The sequence below is a fragment of the Corticium candelabrum genome, chromosome 3, assembly GCF_963422355.1.
Source record: "Corticium candelabrum chromosome 3, ooCorCand1.1, whole genome shotgun sequence".
Lineage (NCBI taxonomy): Eukaryota > Metazoa > Porifera > Homoscleromorpha > Homosclerophorida > Plakinidae > Corticium > Corticium candelabrum.
Window position 1 is genome coordinate 7,642,491 of NC_085087.1, and position 12,393 is coordinate 7,654,883.

Sequence of the window (12,393 nt, forward strand, 5' to 3'; positions counted from 1 at the left end):
GCATGTGTCTGCTATTTGTATTGTTCTATTTGTTGGCCAAAACAGATTGAACAGTTATATAGATATATGATCCGTAACCCTTCTGGCCATTTCAATTTCTTAATTTACAAATTTTAATTTCAATTTTTCATTTTTCATTTTTTAATTTTTTGTTAAAGGTTTTCAATTATTTTGCTGAAAAAATTAATTCGGCAAGCAAATTTTTGTTTTTATTTTTTAATTTTTATTTTTTGTTGTTCTATTTTCAAGTTTCTATCTTTGATTATATTTGGTTGAGTTAAATGTCAAAAGAATTGAACGCAGAAAGAACGAAAAATGAACGCAGCAGGAATGAAAATTGAACGCAGCAAGAACGAAAATTGAAGACAGCAAGCAAGAAAAATGAAACAGCCTTGTGAGAATAACGCAGCAGGGAGTCTGCTGGAACGCGCACCCTAGTCATAACTCTACGCAGTAGGGAGTCGTTTTTCATTCCAACTTCATTTCATTTCATTTCAACTCAACCAAATATAATCAAAGATAGAAACTTGAAAATAGAACAACAAAAAATAAGAAATGAAAAATTAATATCAAAAATGAATAATAAATTTTGCTTGCCGAATTAATTTTTTTAGCAAAATACTTGAAAACCTTTGACAAAAATTGAAAAATAAAAATTGGAATTTAAAAATTGAAAATTGAAATGGCCGGAAGGGTCACAGACCATATATGTGCATACAATTTGATATTTGATTTGGTTATTGTGTAACACATAACTACTAAGTTTAATGCAATCACGCAGGATAAGGGAGTCACGTTGGAATCACTGACTCCAAAACGAGTCAAAAATTAGTGCGTCGCAAATCGTGCCAGGTCTGCTAATCCGGGCTCTTACGCTTTCGAGATCGCTTGGAACACTGGCCGCCATGGAAGCAGTTTTTGGCAAGAGTGCTAGTGGTGGCGAGACATTCGCGTCGTTTCAAAGAGTAACAATTTTAGATAGGCTAGATTAATCACTACATGAAACATGAGTAGGATGACATGATTTTTTGGCAGAAAGTAGAGTCGACAGTCACTGGTTTGAAAAATGAAATGGAGAGTGAAAGAAAGGAAAGAATCAAGTTGGAGGTTTACAACTATGCAGCCTAGGAATTATTATGAGGCTAAGATGATCAAATTGAACTATGTAGAGAGAAAACTCGGAATTGCGAGAGATCTGCGATGGCCTCCAAACAAACAACGTGCTTCTTAACCAAAGCTCAATTGTTAGCATTCATGATACAAATATTCTGTCTGTGTTTGTTTGCTAGTTTTGTTTGTTTGTTTGCTTGTTTGTTTGTTTGCGTGTGTGCACATGTGTGTGTGTTTGTGTGTGTGTGTGTGCGTGTGTGCACATGTGTGTGTGTTTGTGTGTGTGTGTGTGTGTGTGTGTGTGTGTGTGTGTGTGTGTGTGTATGTGTGTGTGCATGTGTGTGTGTGTGTGTGTGTGTGTGTGTGTGTGTGTGTGTCTGTCTGTCTGTCTGTCTGTCTGTCTGTTTGTCTGTCTGTTTGTGTGTGTCAGTTTGAGTGTGTATGTGTGTGTGCGTGTTTGTGTGTATTTGTGTGTGTGTGTGTGTGTGTGTGTGTGTGTTTGTTTTTTGTGTGTGTCTCTGTGTGTTTGTTTGTTTGTTTGTTTGTATGTGTGTGTGCATGTGTGTGTGTGTGTGTGTGTGTGTGTGTGTGTGTGTGTGTGTTTGTGTGTGTGTGTGTGTGTGTGTGTGTGTATGTGTGTGTGTGTGTGTGTGTGTACGTGTTCGCGCGCGAGCTCGTGAATGTACTCACCAATATTACAACAGAATTTGCGACACGAACTGGAACTTGTAAAAACCCAACTACGGAAACAACTTGAACAATCCAATGTCTTGCAGGTCAGTCAATCATAGCATCTTCTAGTCAATTGTCTCGCATCTTTTTACGAATTTTAGAATAATTCATTGGAATTGAAAGAGAACGCGGCACAACTTCAACGAGATAATTCTCTACAAAATGACACTTTGAAAGTGAGTTGAATATGTTTGTATCATACACCCTTGGCTACGATATCTTCCTCTAAATATAATATAAATACAATTCCGTCTGCTGGCTGTAAGATATTCGAAACTTACTATTTGATCATTGTATATTGGTAACAGATCTTAGGTCAGCAAGTGGAAGACGTAAAAACTGACCTATAAACACAAAACAGACAATTTGTTTACTTGCAGGTTCATTCATGCATGATAGCGTTTCTATAGTTAATTCTCTCTCTATTAATAGTCTATCCTTTCATACGTTTGTAGAATATTTTCCTAGAATTACAAGAAAACGTCGCTGAGCTCCAACAAAGCACGAAAGCAGACTTCAGACGTCATACTAAGACAGTGATTCGTTAATGACGTTATTCGTTATTTTAGAGCTTGACGGCAACGGTTGATCACTTTGGAGACGATTTAGCAGATATTAAGAAAGCAATTGACAAAGTAGGTGCATCTTGTTGCATCGATACATGTTCCAATAGCACAAAAGGTGCGACACGGTGGTTGCATGCTCTAAAACGATGATAGTTGTTAAGAGAATTTGCCTAACTAGGGATGATGAAATATAACGAACAAGTGAAGGAAGTCGAGTATTGTAACACCAGCCACTGGTTGACTCTAGTGTTGACACCTGGTAGCTCGTTTTTGCTGCCCGCATCATCCTGTAAGCAGATAGAACTTGACGACATGTATAGCTCATCTCATCACAATGGACAATATTGGATTAGACCATCTTTTAACGATCCACCATTCCAGGTTGGCATAGTTCAAGTACACGCTCATATAGAATTTTTATTTACTGTGCTTACAAAAACAGGTATTCTGTGATGCAAGCGAAGGTTGGACTTTGATCATGAAGATAGATGGAAATAAGCAAACGTTTGATTACCACAGCGACTTGTGGTTGAACAAGAAAACATTTCAACCAAATAACTTGGATTTGGATGACAAAGAAACGAAATTGGCTTCGTATTGGACACTACCATTTACTGAACTTCGTCTGGGAATGAAAGTAGATGGAACGACCAGATGGATCACCTTCAGCTATACCGCATCATCTCTCTACAGTCTTATTGCTGATGGACAGTACAGAAGCACGAGTATTGGTGAGAGTAAGTGGAGAAGTTTATTGCCAACATCATCTCTTCAGAATCATTGCAACAAGGTGAGCGACAGTCGAACACGCATGGCAATCGTTAAGCAAAAACGGAGGCTTAGATAATTATCACACTATCATGTACCTGATATCATGCATGTAAACTAAAAATTCACTAGTGTTTGCTGTACCGATTTTCCGCTTGCAAATTTTAGCGTCAGTATCTGCAAGTAAGAAGATTTTGATACATTTTTTATATATGTATATATAATATTAAAGATATTTTAAATAGTGTCTACAAAATTTAAAATATCTTTAATATTAATAAGCAGGCAACAAACATAAGACGTATCAATATATAACATGTTTATAGCTCAACGTGTAGATAGTATAAAAATTATATAACCAAAAATCACAGAAAAGGTACTACTAGTATCTACAAGAATTGATATTCGATTATTGATTTTAGGAAGGATTCAACATTATAAGTGACCACTCATATTATGGACCAAGAACCTCACGAGTACGTCTAGGATTTGTTGCTAACGAACAAAACGAATGTGAGTCTCCAGACTCTTTCGTTGGTTTTGGAACATCGTACACGCATGGGTCGGCGGAAATTAGTGCTGGAAACTACGCGTGCTGCACTCCAGACAATGGCTTTGCAAACACTAAAGCAATTGGCTACGTCATGGCACGTTGAGATAAATACAGTGTGTGAACCGCTGTCTAGCGACTAGCTGCTAGCAACAATAGCGTACATTTCACATTTCGTACGTTTGCTCTAGATGATGTAGACTGGCACGTTGTTTACCCATTCATTTATTAGTGAAATGGATGCCTCATGCAATATTGTTCTAGCTAGAGGTAGTGCGTAGCATGCAGAAAGCAAATTTTGCTTTCAGTGACGAAATAAAAGTAACAAGTATGCTCTAGTTCACGTTACGTCAATGTTATTTGCCTGCAGACGATACTGCGTGCTAATAGATTGATACCAGCCGTGCCGAGTCTGTCTCCTCCCACTTCAAATTCTGCCATACCCCATATGACGATTACTTTGGAGTTCGCATTCGCAAATGTGGCCCTGCATGTGCCTACGTCTGGCGTGCTGGCGTTTGCCTGCAGTCCTGCAGTCATTGAAGCGTCACAATATAATTATGGTGTCACTACAATTAAACTTCGGTTGTGCATGGGTATCATGCTAGAGGTACTGTACTGTACACCAAACAGCGGCACTGCTAGACATTCATCACATTTACAAACGGTAGAGTTATGCAAAACCCGATTCAGGTTACAGTAGTACGTACAGTACGTACGCGTGTAAACACGGAATAGAAAAGTACATGCGCTATACTTGCTTGATATAGCTAGAGACGGAATTTAGAAGTAAACGATACCATGATACACACAGAATCAGCCAGCTTTGAAGTTAGAACTATTATGTACGTGTGTATACACCCTGTTTCAAGACTGCATGCTTGCTATCAAGACATCAAATAGCTATAGACTAACGGGGTGTCTCCATGCAATTTGTTCTAGACAAAGTGATTTGCTAAGCTAATGGAGCGTGATTAGAAATTAGATTGTAATACTTTAGTGGTAGCCAATATAATAAAATACGTTAGTAAACACAAACTAAGAATAAATAGATAAATATTTATATATTTATAAATACATTTGCAAACAAATAATTTAGACTGTCAACTGTAAAACCACAAGAGCATAGATTAATATTTACTTGATGAAGAAACCGATTTCCCGAAATTGCATCTAATTGCTCATACGACAGTGAACTAACTTGTATAACGAATTGTAGAGCAATTAGAAAGTATAATATGTGACACTCAACAGCATCTAGTATCTAGGATACAGCATACAGCAACCCTATACCTAACCCTAAAACCTGGTAGGTATGCACTTGCATGTAATTACGCAACACTTTCAGAGTTCAAACTATTGGTGCACAGCCATAATGTCATGTAGTAAAAGGGTCAGCTACTCTAATCCATCCCAATCCACCTGAGCCACCTCTGCCTCCTGGATTGCAACCACTGTGTATAGCTGAATCACCTCCTGCACCGCCACTTACAAGAATGTTACTTTTGTGATTAGACGTTGTTGTGACTATCATGACTGCTCCCCCAGCTCCACCATCACCACCTCCCATTGGCTGCGACACATCATTAGCAGGGTAACCGTCTTCTCCAGACATTCCACGGGCATCTATTTGTCCTTCCACAATAACTCTACTTTGAGAAAATATAAAAATTATTCCTCCACTACCTCCACCTTTGCTTCCATCACGGCCATAGTTGTTATGCGATCCTGCTGCTCCACCAGAGCCACCAAATTCTACCAATGAATAATCATTGTCACCCGTTATTGTTGGAGCTCCTGCTGCTGCAAGGTCACATCCTCCTCGTTGTGGAGCAGAACCAACAGTGCGATGAGCTCCCCCATAACCACCTCCTTGACCATTTCCACTTCCTCCTCCAGATCCAATAGCTGCTGACTGCCGAACTGCAGCGTAACCAACTTTACTTGATTCACTCACATAACCAGGGACATAGTCTCTATTGGATACAAATCGAGGAGAGTCTCTAGAACCCTTTCCTCTTACAGAAATGGTGCCTGTCTCATCAACAGAAACACTTCCATTTGACCGGAAAACCACAATCCCACCACAACGACCATCCCAGGCAATAGCTTTGAGACTACCAGCTACTGTTACGTTAGTGAAATGAGATACAACAGAAAACTGTACAACTTTTGGGTTTGAGCCACTATAAACAGCTGATTCATACAAGTTTTTCAAGGGATTGCGCAGTTTCAGAGTGTTCAATGCACAAGACAAAACGTAAGAGAATTCATAGACTCCAGGATGGACTGGATGCTGCGTTTAATGAAACATTATTTCATTTCCTGGAGACAACAATGAACAACTGCTGACGCTGACGACTCGACTTCCTGCTCTGATTGTTGACAGAGTGACATAAAAACACTCTACAATGTGTGTATTATCTCTCTTGATATTCAGAGCACCATCCTTACCAGACCCAAACGTTTTCTTCTCATCGCCCTTCTGTATTTCGGTTTCAAGCCTCTCGATTCTTGACAATGCTGCCACTAGACGTCGATCCACATGCTGAGTGCTTTCTGCTCGACCTGGAGGACCTTGAGGGCCCGATTTTCCCATCTTTCCTAGTCCGCCTGGCTCCCCTGGAGGCCCTGGAAGGCCTGGAGCTCCAGATGGACCTTGTGGTCCACTTGCTCCGTCTTTACCGTCGCGACCGTCACGTCCATAGGCACATCCTCCACACGCCTGGCAGGTCTCAGTGGCTCCTTTAGTCGCCTGTTGGCTAGACAACACGCTTTCAATCAGTTGTAATGTAAAGAATGCAACACAGACGAGTTTACTGCGTAAACGAGACATGACGCCACCAGAAGATACTGTAACTAGATATGCTATGGAACTTAATATCTTAAAATACCAACAAAGCACGTTTCGCACCGCCCACTATTTTATACTGCTCAATTAATTTGCAGCAGGCAAGCGTGCAGCTACTACAAAATTTAGCCAGCAGCTGGTACTGTAGAACTACCATTAATTTAGACAGGTTAATTAACTGTGGAAAAAGGTGAAAGAGACTCTACAGAGCAACGAATCTAGAAGCTATGACACGACAACAATGCTGACTAAACACAACATGCCTAGAGTTCTTGTCGGTGTTCTTTGTTACTAGCATTTAGGCGAAAATAAGGCGTGCCACTTGCCGGAATTACTAGACATGGGTACCGGAGAGACAAAACGTTGTTCTTACAAATCTAGATACCCCTCATAGTCACGTGGTCTCGAAACTATGCAAATCAATTTATGTAGATGGTCTACTTCGGAAATTTCTTCATGGGCTTAGGTACATTTTGGACATGCTTTAAAGAATTATATTAAGTTAATTAAACTCTTATCTATAGGGAAGCAATGAGAAAGGGGAATTCTGCATAGCTATACGTAAGACTAGAAGTCTTTGATTTATAATCCAAGTCATTTGACATGATGATCTGAATTTTGCTTTAGAGATTTTATGCAATTAATTAAAATGATCTTTACAGTTTTTACTCGAGGTATTAATTAATTAACTTAATTTATTTAACTAAAATCTGGATCTAAGAAGAACGTATTCGGCTCAATTCACATTTTTGTTCAGTGCTAAAAATAATGCAATGCATTTCAAATAATATATCTATATATGACACTTATAACACATCAAATTACATAATTAATAATTATTATTATCAACTCTGCCATAGCTCGTTTTTCTATAATTCTTTATAACTGATTCAAAAAAGTTATAATCTACAACCCTTAATTAATGTATTAACTAAATCTATTTCTGCAAGTTCCTTAGCTTGGTAACCACTTTGGCACACATGTTTACCCATTCATTTATTAGTGAAACGGATGCCTCATGCAATATTGTTCTAGCTATAGGTAGTACATAGCATGCAGAAAGCAAATTTTGCTTTCAGTGACGAAATAGAAGTAACAAGTATGCTCTAGTTCACGTGACATCAATATTATTTTGCCTGCAGACGATACTGCGTGCTAATAGACTGACAGCTGCCGTCTACCAGTGCCGAGCCCGTCTCTTTCCGCTTAATTCTGCTATACCCGGTGTAGTAGGAAATCCGTCCCGGCAGGAAATCTGTCCCGGCCGAGACGGATTTCCTAGGAAATTGGTCTCGGAGCTAGGAAATCCGTCACGCCCTGCATGTTCTAGGAAATCGGTATCGGGCGGGACAGATTTCCTAGGAAATCGGTCTCGGAGCTAGGAAACGCAGCTCACTCTGAATGTTCTAGGAAAACCCAGAACGGCCGGTGTTTCGGTATTGAAAATGCCTCCATGCAGCAGGGAATTTACTAATGGGCCTAAATCATGATATATTTAACCACGTTTCTAGGGAACATAACACAGCATTCCAGGTTTCTCATTTGTACTGCAGCCTCCCACTATACGTATGTATACGTACAGCACAGTTTAAACAAAGTTCTAGGCTCATCATACACACAATGCAAACAGTAATGCACGTTGAACGCAAACACGAACTATATACATGTGTATAGTGTCAGCTAGTGTATGCATGCAGAATTTTTACTTGCAGTTACCACAGGTCCATTTTTTGCTCCTAGTAGGCAATATCGGTCTAGCACATTTCAAATGACACCAATCATCGCATTTCTGGCACTTCACTGTAGCAGCAAATGTCTCGGGCATCAAGCACCAACGACAAAGCTCAATCATGACACCGCGAAGTCTCTTGGGACGATGAGCCGTGGTCTTTGTCATCTGCGGAAAAGGCATCATTTCTTTCTGCTGAAAGCATTTGAGAAGGTGCCGTCTCATCAGTGCCTGGTCGAATTGCAGAGTCGATAAATTGTCTCCAAAAGCAAGATGCACAGCAAATGCAATGGCAAACAGTCCGCAATCCGAACCTCCCCTCTGCTGTTGGACATAGGGCTTTTGAACAAACAAGTTGATGGGATCATTTCCATCATCATCGTCTTCGCTATCATCTTCTACCGCCAGCCTATAAATCAAGGCTAACTGGTGACTGAGAGAAGTACTAAGTTGAAAACCGGCCTCTTTGCTGTCATAAACTGATATATGTTGGCCACAGCAACTAGAAGTTACCCAATGGCTTCGCTCAGGGACGTGATGTATCTGGATGCCCTCATGCTGGACTGGGATAAAACCATTCGTCTGTGCAAGTAACGGTGACTGTAGGCCATCAATGTGTGGAAACTGTTTCTTTAGTATGTTGTGAGCAAGAGAAATATGCTCATCCGTAAGCTCGCGGCCTTGCATGAGAATTTCTCTCATTCGCCTTGAAATAGTGAAACTGTTCTTCTTAGATTCCTAATCAATTCATGGAATACGTAAGTTAAACCTTTCAGAGGGTTTCCCAAAGAGATACTTACTATAGTACGTCTTCGTTTTGTTTGGGGTTGAGTTTGGCCCCTATAATCAAGCTTGCGCTTACGTTTTCCATCTTCTTCTCTGCTATTCTCCTCCTCATTCGCTGTCTGACTGCATTCTTTGTCATCTTCATTTGTCTGTATAAGGCAAATCAAATCATAGAGAAGGATTACAGAATAGAAGATATTTTTCAATGAGCTAACCGCAAGCTGGAAACGTACTCTTTTCTATGGCGCGCGATGTGTGTCATAATTCCGTCGGCTGGGCTGCGCTAACTCGTCGGCTGGGCTGAGATATCATGTTTCCACAACTAATTTACATCGCAGCCCAGCCGACGACACGCGTCAAGTGTGTCATAATTCCGTCGGCTGGGCTGCGATATCATCGACCAGCCGACGAAACGACATCAACCAGCCGACGAAACGACTTTTGACACACATGACGCGCCATGTTATGTGTCAAAAGTCGTTTCGTCGGCTCATTGATGTCGTTTCGTCTGCTGGTTGATGTCGATTCGTCGGCTGGTTGATGTCGTTTCGTCGGCTGGTTGATGTCGTTTCTTCGGCTCATTGATGTCAGCGGGTGGCCTCAGGGTGCGTGACCATTTCGTCCATTCCATTTTCAACAATTGAATAAATATTGAATTAGAAATTGAAAATAGCCTAGAAGTTGCTTGTAATCTCAATATTCAATTCTATTAAAAATTAAAATTGACTGATTGACAAACTATAATTATCTGCGGATTATAATAAATATTGAAAACATACTTAATTTCTAAACAATTTTCTATTTCAATTCAATGCAATATTGAAATTGCAAGCACGTTAGTTTAATTTTCAATGTTAAATTCAATAATCAATTTAAATTTAATTTAATTTTAAATTTTATTTTTATTTTAAATTTAAATTTTAAAAATTAAATTTTGAATTTTGAATTTGCATGGCCAATTTGTCCATTCCATTTTTAATTTTTGAGACAAATTAAAAATTGAATGTCAAATTAAAAATTGACTGGCGTTGTTTGCTTTTACCTGCGAATTTTCAACACTTGCTGTGTCCACTGTGGACGCGGGCCCGCCACACGCGGGGAAGTCCCTAGAGGCACTAACCTTAGTGGATACAACAGATCAACAATTCACAGGTAAACACTTTGTGTTATGATAAGGTTCTTACAGGCCTGTACAGGCACCTCTACACGTTGTTGTAAACGTTGTTGTCTAGAGATGTACGCATGTTAATTAACACGTCGTAGCTTGTTGTATCCACTAGGGTGCCTGTTATAAGAAAGCCTTTATACAGCCTTTAGGGACTTCCCCGCGTGTGGCGGGCCCGAGTCCACAGTGGACACAGCAAGAGTTGAAAATTCGCAGGTAAGAGCAAACAACGCCAGTCAATTTTTAATTTGACATTCAATTTTTAATTTGTCTCAAAAATTAAAAATGGAATGGACCAATTGACCATGCAAATTCAAAATTCAAAATTTAATTTTTAAAATTTAAATTAAAAAAAAATAAAATTTAAAATTACATTAAATTTAAATTGATTATTGAATTTAACATTGAAAATTAAACTAACGTGCTTGCAATTTCAATATTGCATTGCATTGAAATAGAAATTGGTTAGATATTAAGTATGTTTTCAATATCTATTATAATCCGCAGATAATTATAGTTTGTCAATCAGTCAATTTTAATTTTTAATAGAATTGAATATTGAGATTACAAGCAACTTCTAGGCTATTTTCAATTTCTAATTCAATATTTATTCAATTGTTGAAAATGGAATGGACGAAATGGTCACGCACCCTGAGGCCACCCGCTGACATCAATGAGCCGACGAAACGACATCAACCAGCCGACGAATCGACATCAACCAGCCGACGAAACGACATCAACCAGCCGACGAATCGACATCAATGAGCCGACGAAACGACATCAACCAGCCGACGAAACGACATCAATGAGCCGACGAAACGACATCAACCAGCCGACGAAACGACTTTTGACACATAACATAACCATAACATGGCGCGCCATGTGTGTCAAAAGTCGTTTCGTCGGCTGGTTGATGTCGTTTCGTCGGCTGGTTGATGTCGTTTCGTCGGCTGGTCGATGATATCGCAGCCCAGCCGACGGAATTATGACACACTTGACGCGTGTCGTCGGCTGGGCTGCGATGTAAATTAGTTGTGGAAACATGATATCTCAGCCCAGCCGACGAGTTAGCGCAGCCCAGCCGACGGAATTATGACACACATCGCGCGCCATACTTTTCTTAGGTTCCAACCGTAATTTACGTCTGTCACATTTGATACTTCTGCTTCCAACAGTGCCCTTGTCAGTTTCATCTGAGATTTCCCTGGAAGAAGCTCCCTTGTCAGTTTCATCTGAGATTTCCCTGGATGAAGCTGATGGTTGAGTTGTAGATGGTAATGAACGGGCCTCTATTTCTGTCCTGTTATCCATCACCAATAACCCCTGCAAGGCACAGAAGGTGGAAAATATCCAAACACAGCTATAGTGCTCTATTAGGCATATGAAGTTGGTGTAAAATGGTATATTAACGACATTCATTATTTTTATATTAATTGACTGTCACTGTAGAAGACCTCTACCTGTCCTTCATTTTGATGTGTCCTTGAAGGTTGCGCATCAGGTTGGAATGCAACTGAAGCATCCACACGTACACATGCAGACGCAGGGGATAGAAGAGGTAAGTCATCCGCGTGCCATTCAATGGCTTCTGCAGCATTTTCATCTTCATTGATCTAATAAACAGAACTTACGCCATGTGTATGCAAAACAATCATGTTCAAATCGCTGCATACGGTATCTTTGCACTCGTCTGAAGTGCCACTACCACATGGCTCGTAGCTCTGCGGTGGATAATACGGTTTGAGACGACTTGCATGAAAGATTTGCTTCAGAACAGCACCATTTCCATTTTTCAGCTTGAAACAGCCTTTCGGAAGACGTTCTGACACCCAGTATGGACCAGTCCACTTCACGTCCAGCTTTCCACCCTTACGGCTGTCATGTTTACTATTTTTTAAAAGAACTTGGTCATTGAGATCGAGAGATAAAGAATATGTATTATGGCGCTTGTCATAGTAAGCTTTCTGGCGTTCCTGGGCTTTGACAATATTTCGTTTAGCAGCTGCTGTATACTGGTGTTTCAGATTGACTAGCAGTTCTACATCATGTTGCATCTCTTCATCAGTCAGGCAATGCATCGTGGTTTCCGCAGTTGAATCTGAGACGTGGTGTGCATGCAGTTGCACATCTAGAGGC

General features: G+C 40.0%; 5 protein-coding genes across 5 annotated transcripts in view; 2 read left to right on the forward strand and 3 right to left on the reverse strand.

The window, feature by feature from the left end:
• LOC134177750 (uncharacterized) overlaps positions 1 to 832 on the forward strand; it is a 9,058-nt gene extending 8,226 nt beyond the window's left edge. Inside the window, exon 12 of the mRNA XM_062644526.1 lies at positions 782 to 832. Within this exon, the coding sequence (XP_062500510.1) occupies positions 782 to 832 (51 nt within the window). The remainder of the gene's footprint in view (positions 1 to 781) is intronic.
• A 115-nt stretch (positions 833 to 947) lies between these two features.
• Positions 948 to 4,068, forward strand: LOC134177751 (uncharacterized). The gene is made up of 8 exons (XM_062644527.1): positions 948 to 1,107; positions 1,170 to 1,244; positions 1,815 to 1,886; positions 1,944 to 2,018; positions 2,412 to 2,523; positions 2,587 to 2,789; positions 2,851 to 3,198; positions 3,599 to 4,068. Exons 1-8 carry the CDS (start codon positions 1,021 to 1,023, stop codon positions 3,830 to 3,832), a joined length of 1,206 nt encoding a protein of 401 aa, XP_062500511.1. The 5' UTR covers positions 948 to 1,020; the 3' UTR covers positions 3,833 to 4,068.
• Positions 4,069 to 5,104: 1,036 nt separating this feature from the next.
• On the reverse strand, positions 5,105 to 6,000 carry LOC134177753 (uncharacterized PE-PGRS family protein PE_PGRS36-like). Its single transcript, XM_062644528.1, has 2 exons — positions 5,987 to 6,000; positions 5,105 to 5,912 (listed from the first exon to the last, which is right to left on the reverse strand). Exons 1-2 carry the CDS (start codon positions 5,998 to 6,000, stop codon positions 5,105 to 5,107), a joined length of 822 nt encoding a protein of 273 aa, XP_062500512.1.
• On the reverse strand, positions 5,521 to 6,570 carry LOC134177389 (mannose-binding protein A-like). The gene has a single exon (XM_062644166.1). The coding sequence runs from the start codon at positions 6,560 to 6,562 to the stop codon at positions 6,029 to 6,031; it is 534 nt and encodes a 177-aa protein (XP_062500150.1). The 5' UTR covers positions 6,563 to 6,570; the 3' UTR covers positions 5,521 to 6,028.
• Positions 6,571 to 7,864: 1,294 nt separating this feature from the next.
• On the reverse strand, positions 7,865 to 9,328 carry LOC134176872 (uncharacterized). The gene is made up of 3 exons (XM_062643546.1): positions 9,308 to 9,328; positions 9,107 to 9,241; positions 7,865 to 9,044 (listed from the first exon to the last, which is right to left on the reverse strand). Exon 3 carries the CDS (start codon positions 9,006 to 9,008, stop codon positions 8,280 to 8,282), a length of 729 nt encoding a protein of 242 aa, XP_062499530.1. The 5' UTR covers positions 9,009 to 9,044; positions 9,107 to 9,241; positions 9,308 to 9,328; the 3' UTR covers positions 7,865 to 8,279.
• Between the last annotated feature and the right edge of the window lie 3,065 nt (positions 9,329 to 12,393).

What these genes read in the sequence shown, in the direction of transcription:
- LOC134177751 (XM_062644527.1), top strand. Translation starts at nt 1,021, where the DNA reads ATGATTTTTTGGCAGAAAGTAGAGTCGACAGTCACTGGTTTGAAAAAT. An exon ending in TACAAAATGACACTTTGAAA is followed by an intron (nt 2,019 to 2,411) that starts GTGAGTTGAATA and finishes TCGTTATTTTAG; the next exon opens with AGCTTGACGGCAACGGTTGA. An exon ending in ATGTTCCAATAGCACAAAAG is followed by an intron (nt 2,524 to 2,586) that starts GTGCGACACGGT and finishes TTGCCTAACTAG; the next exon opens with GGATGATGAAATATAACGAA.
- LOC134177389 (XM_062644166.1), bottom strand. Translation starts at nt 6,562, where the DNA reads ATGTCTCGTTTACGCAGTAAACTCGTCTGTGTTGCATTCTTTACATTA.
- LOC134176872 (XM_062643546.1), bottom strand. Translation starts at nt 9,008, where the DNA reads ATGAGAGAAATTCTCATGCAAGGCCGCGAGCTTACGGATGAGCATATT.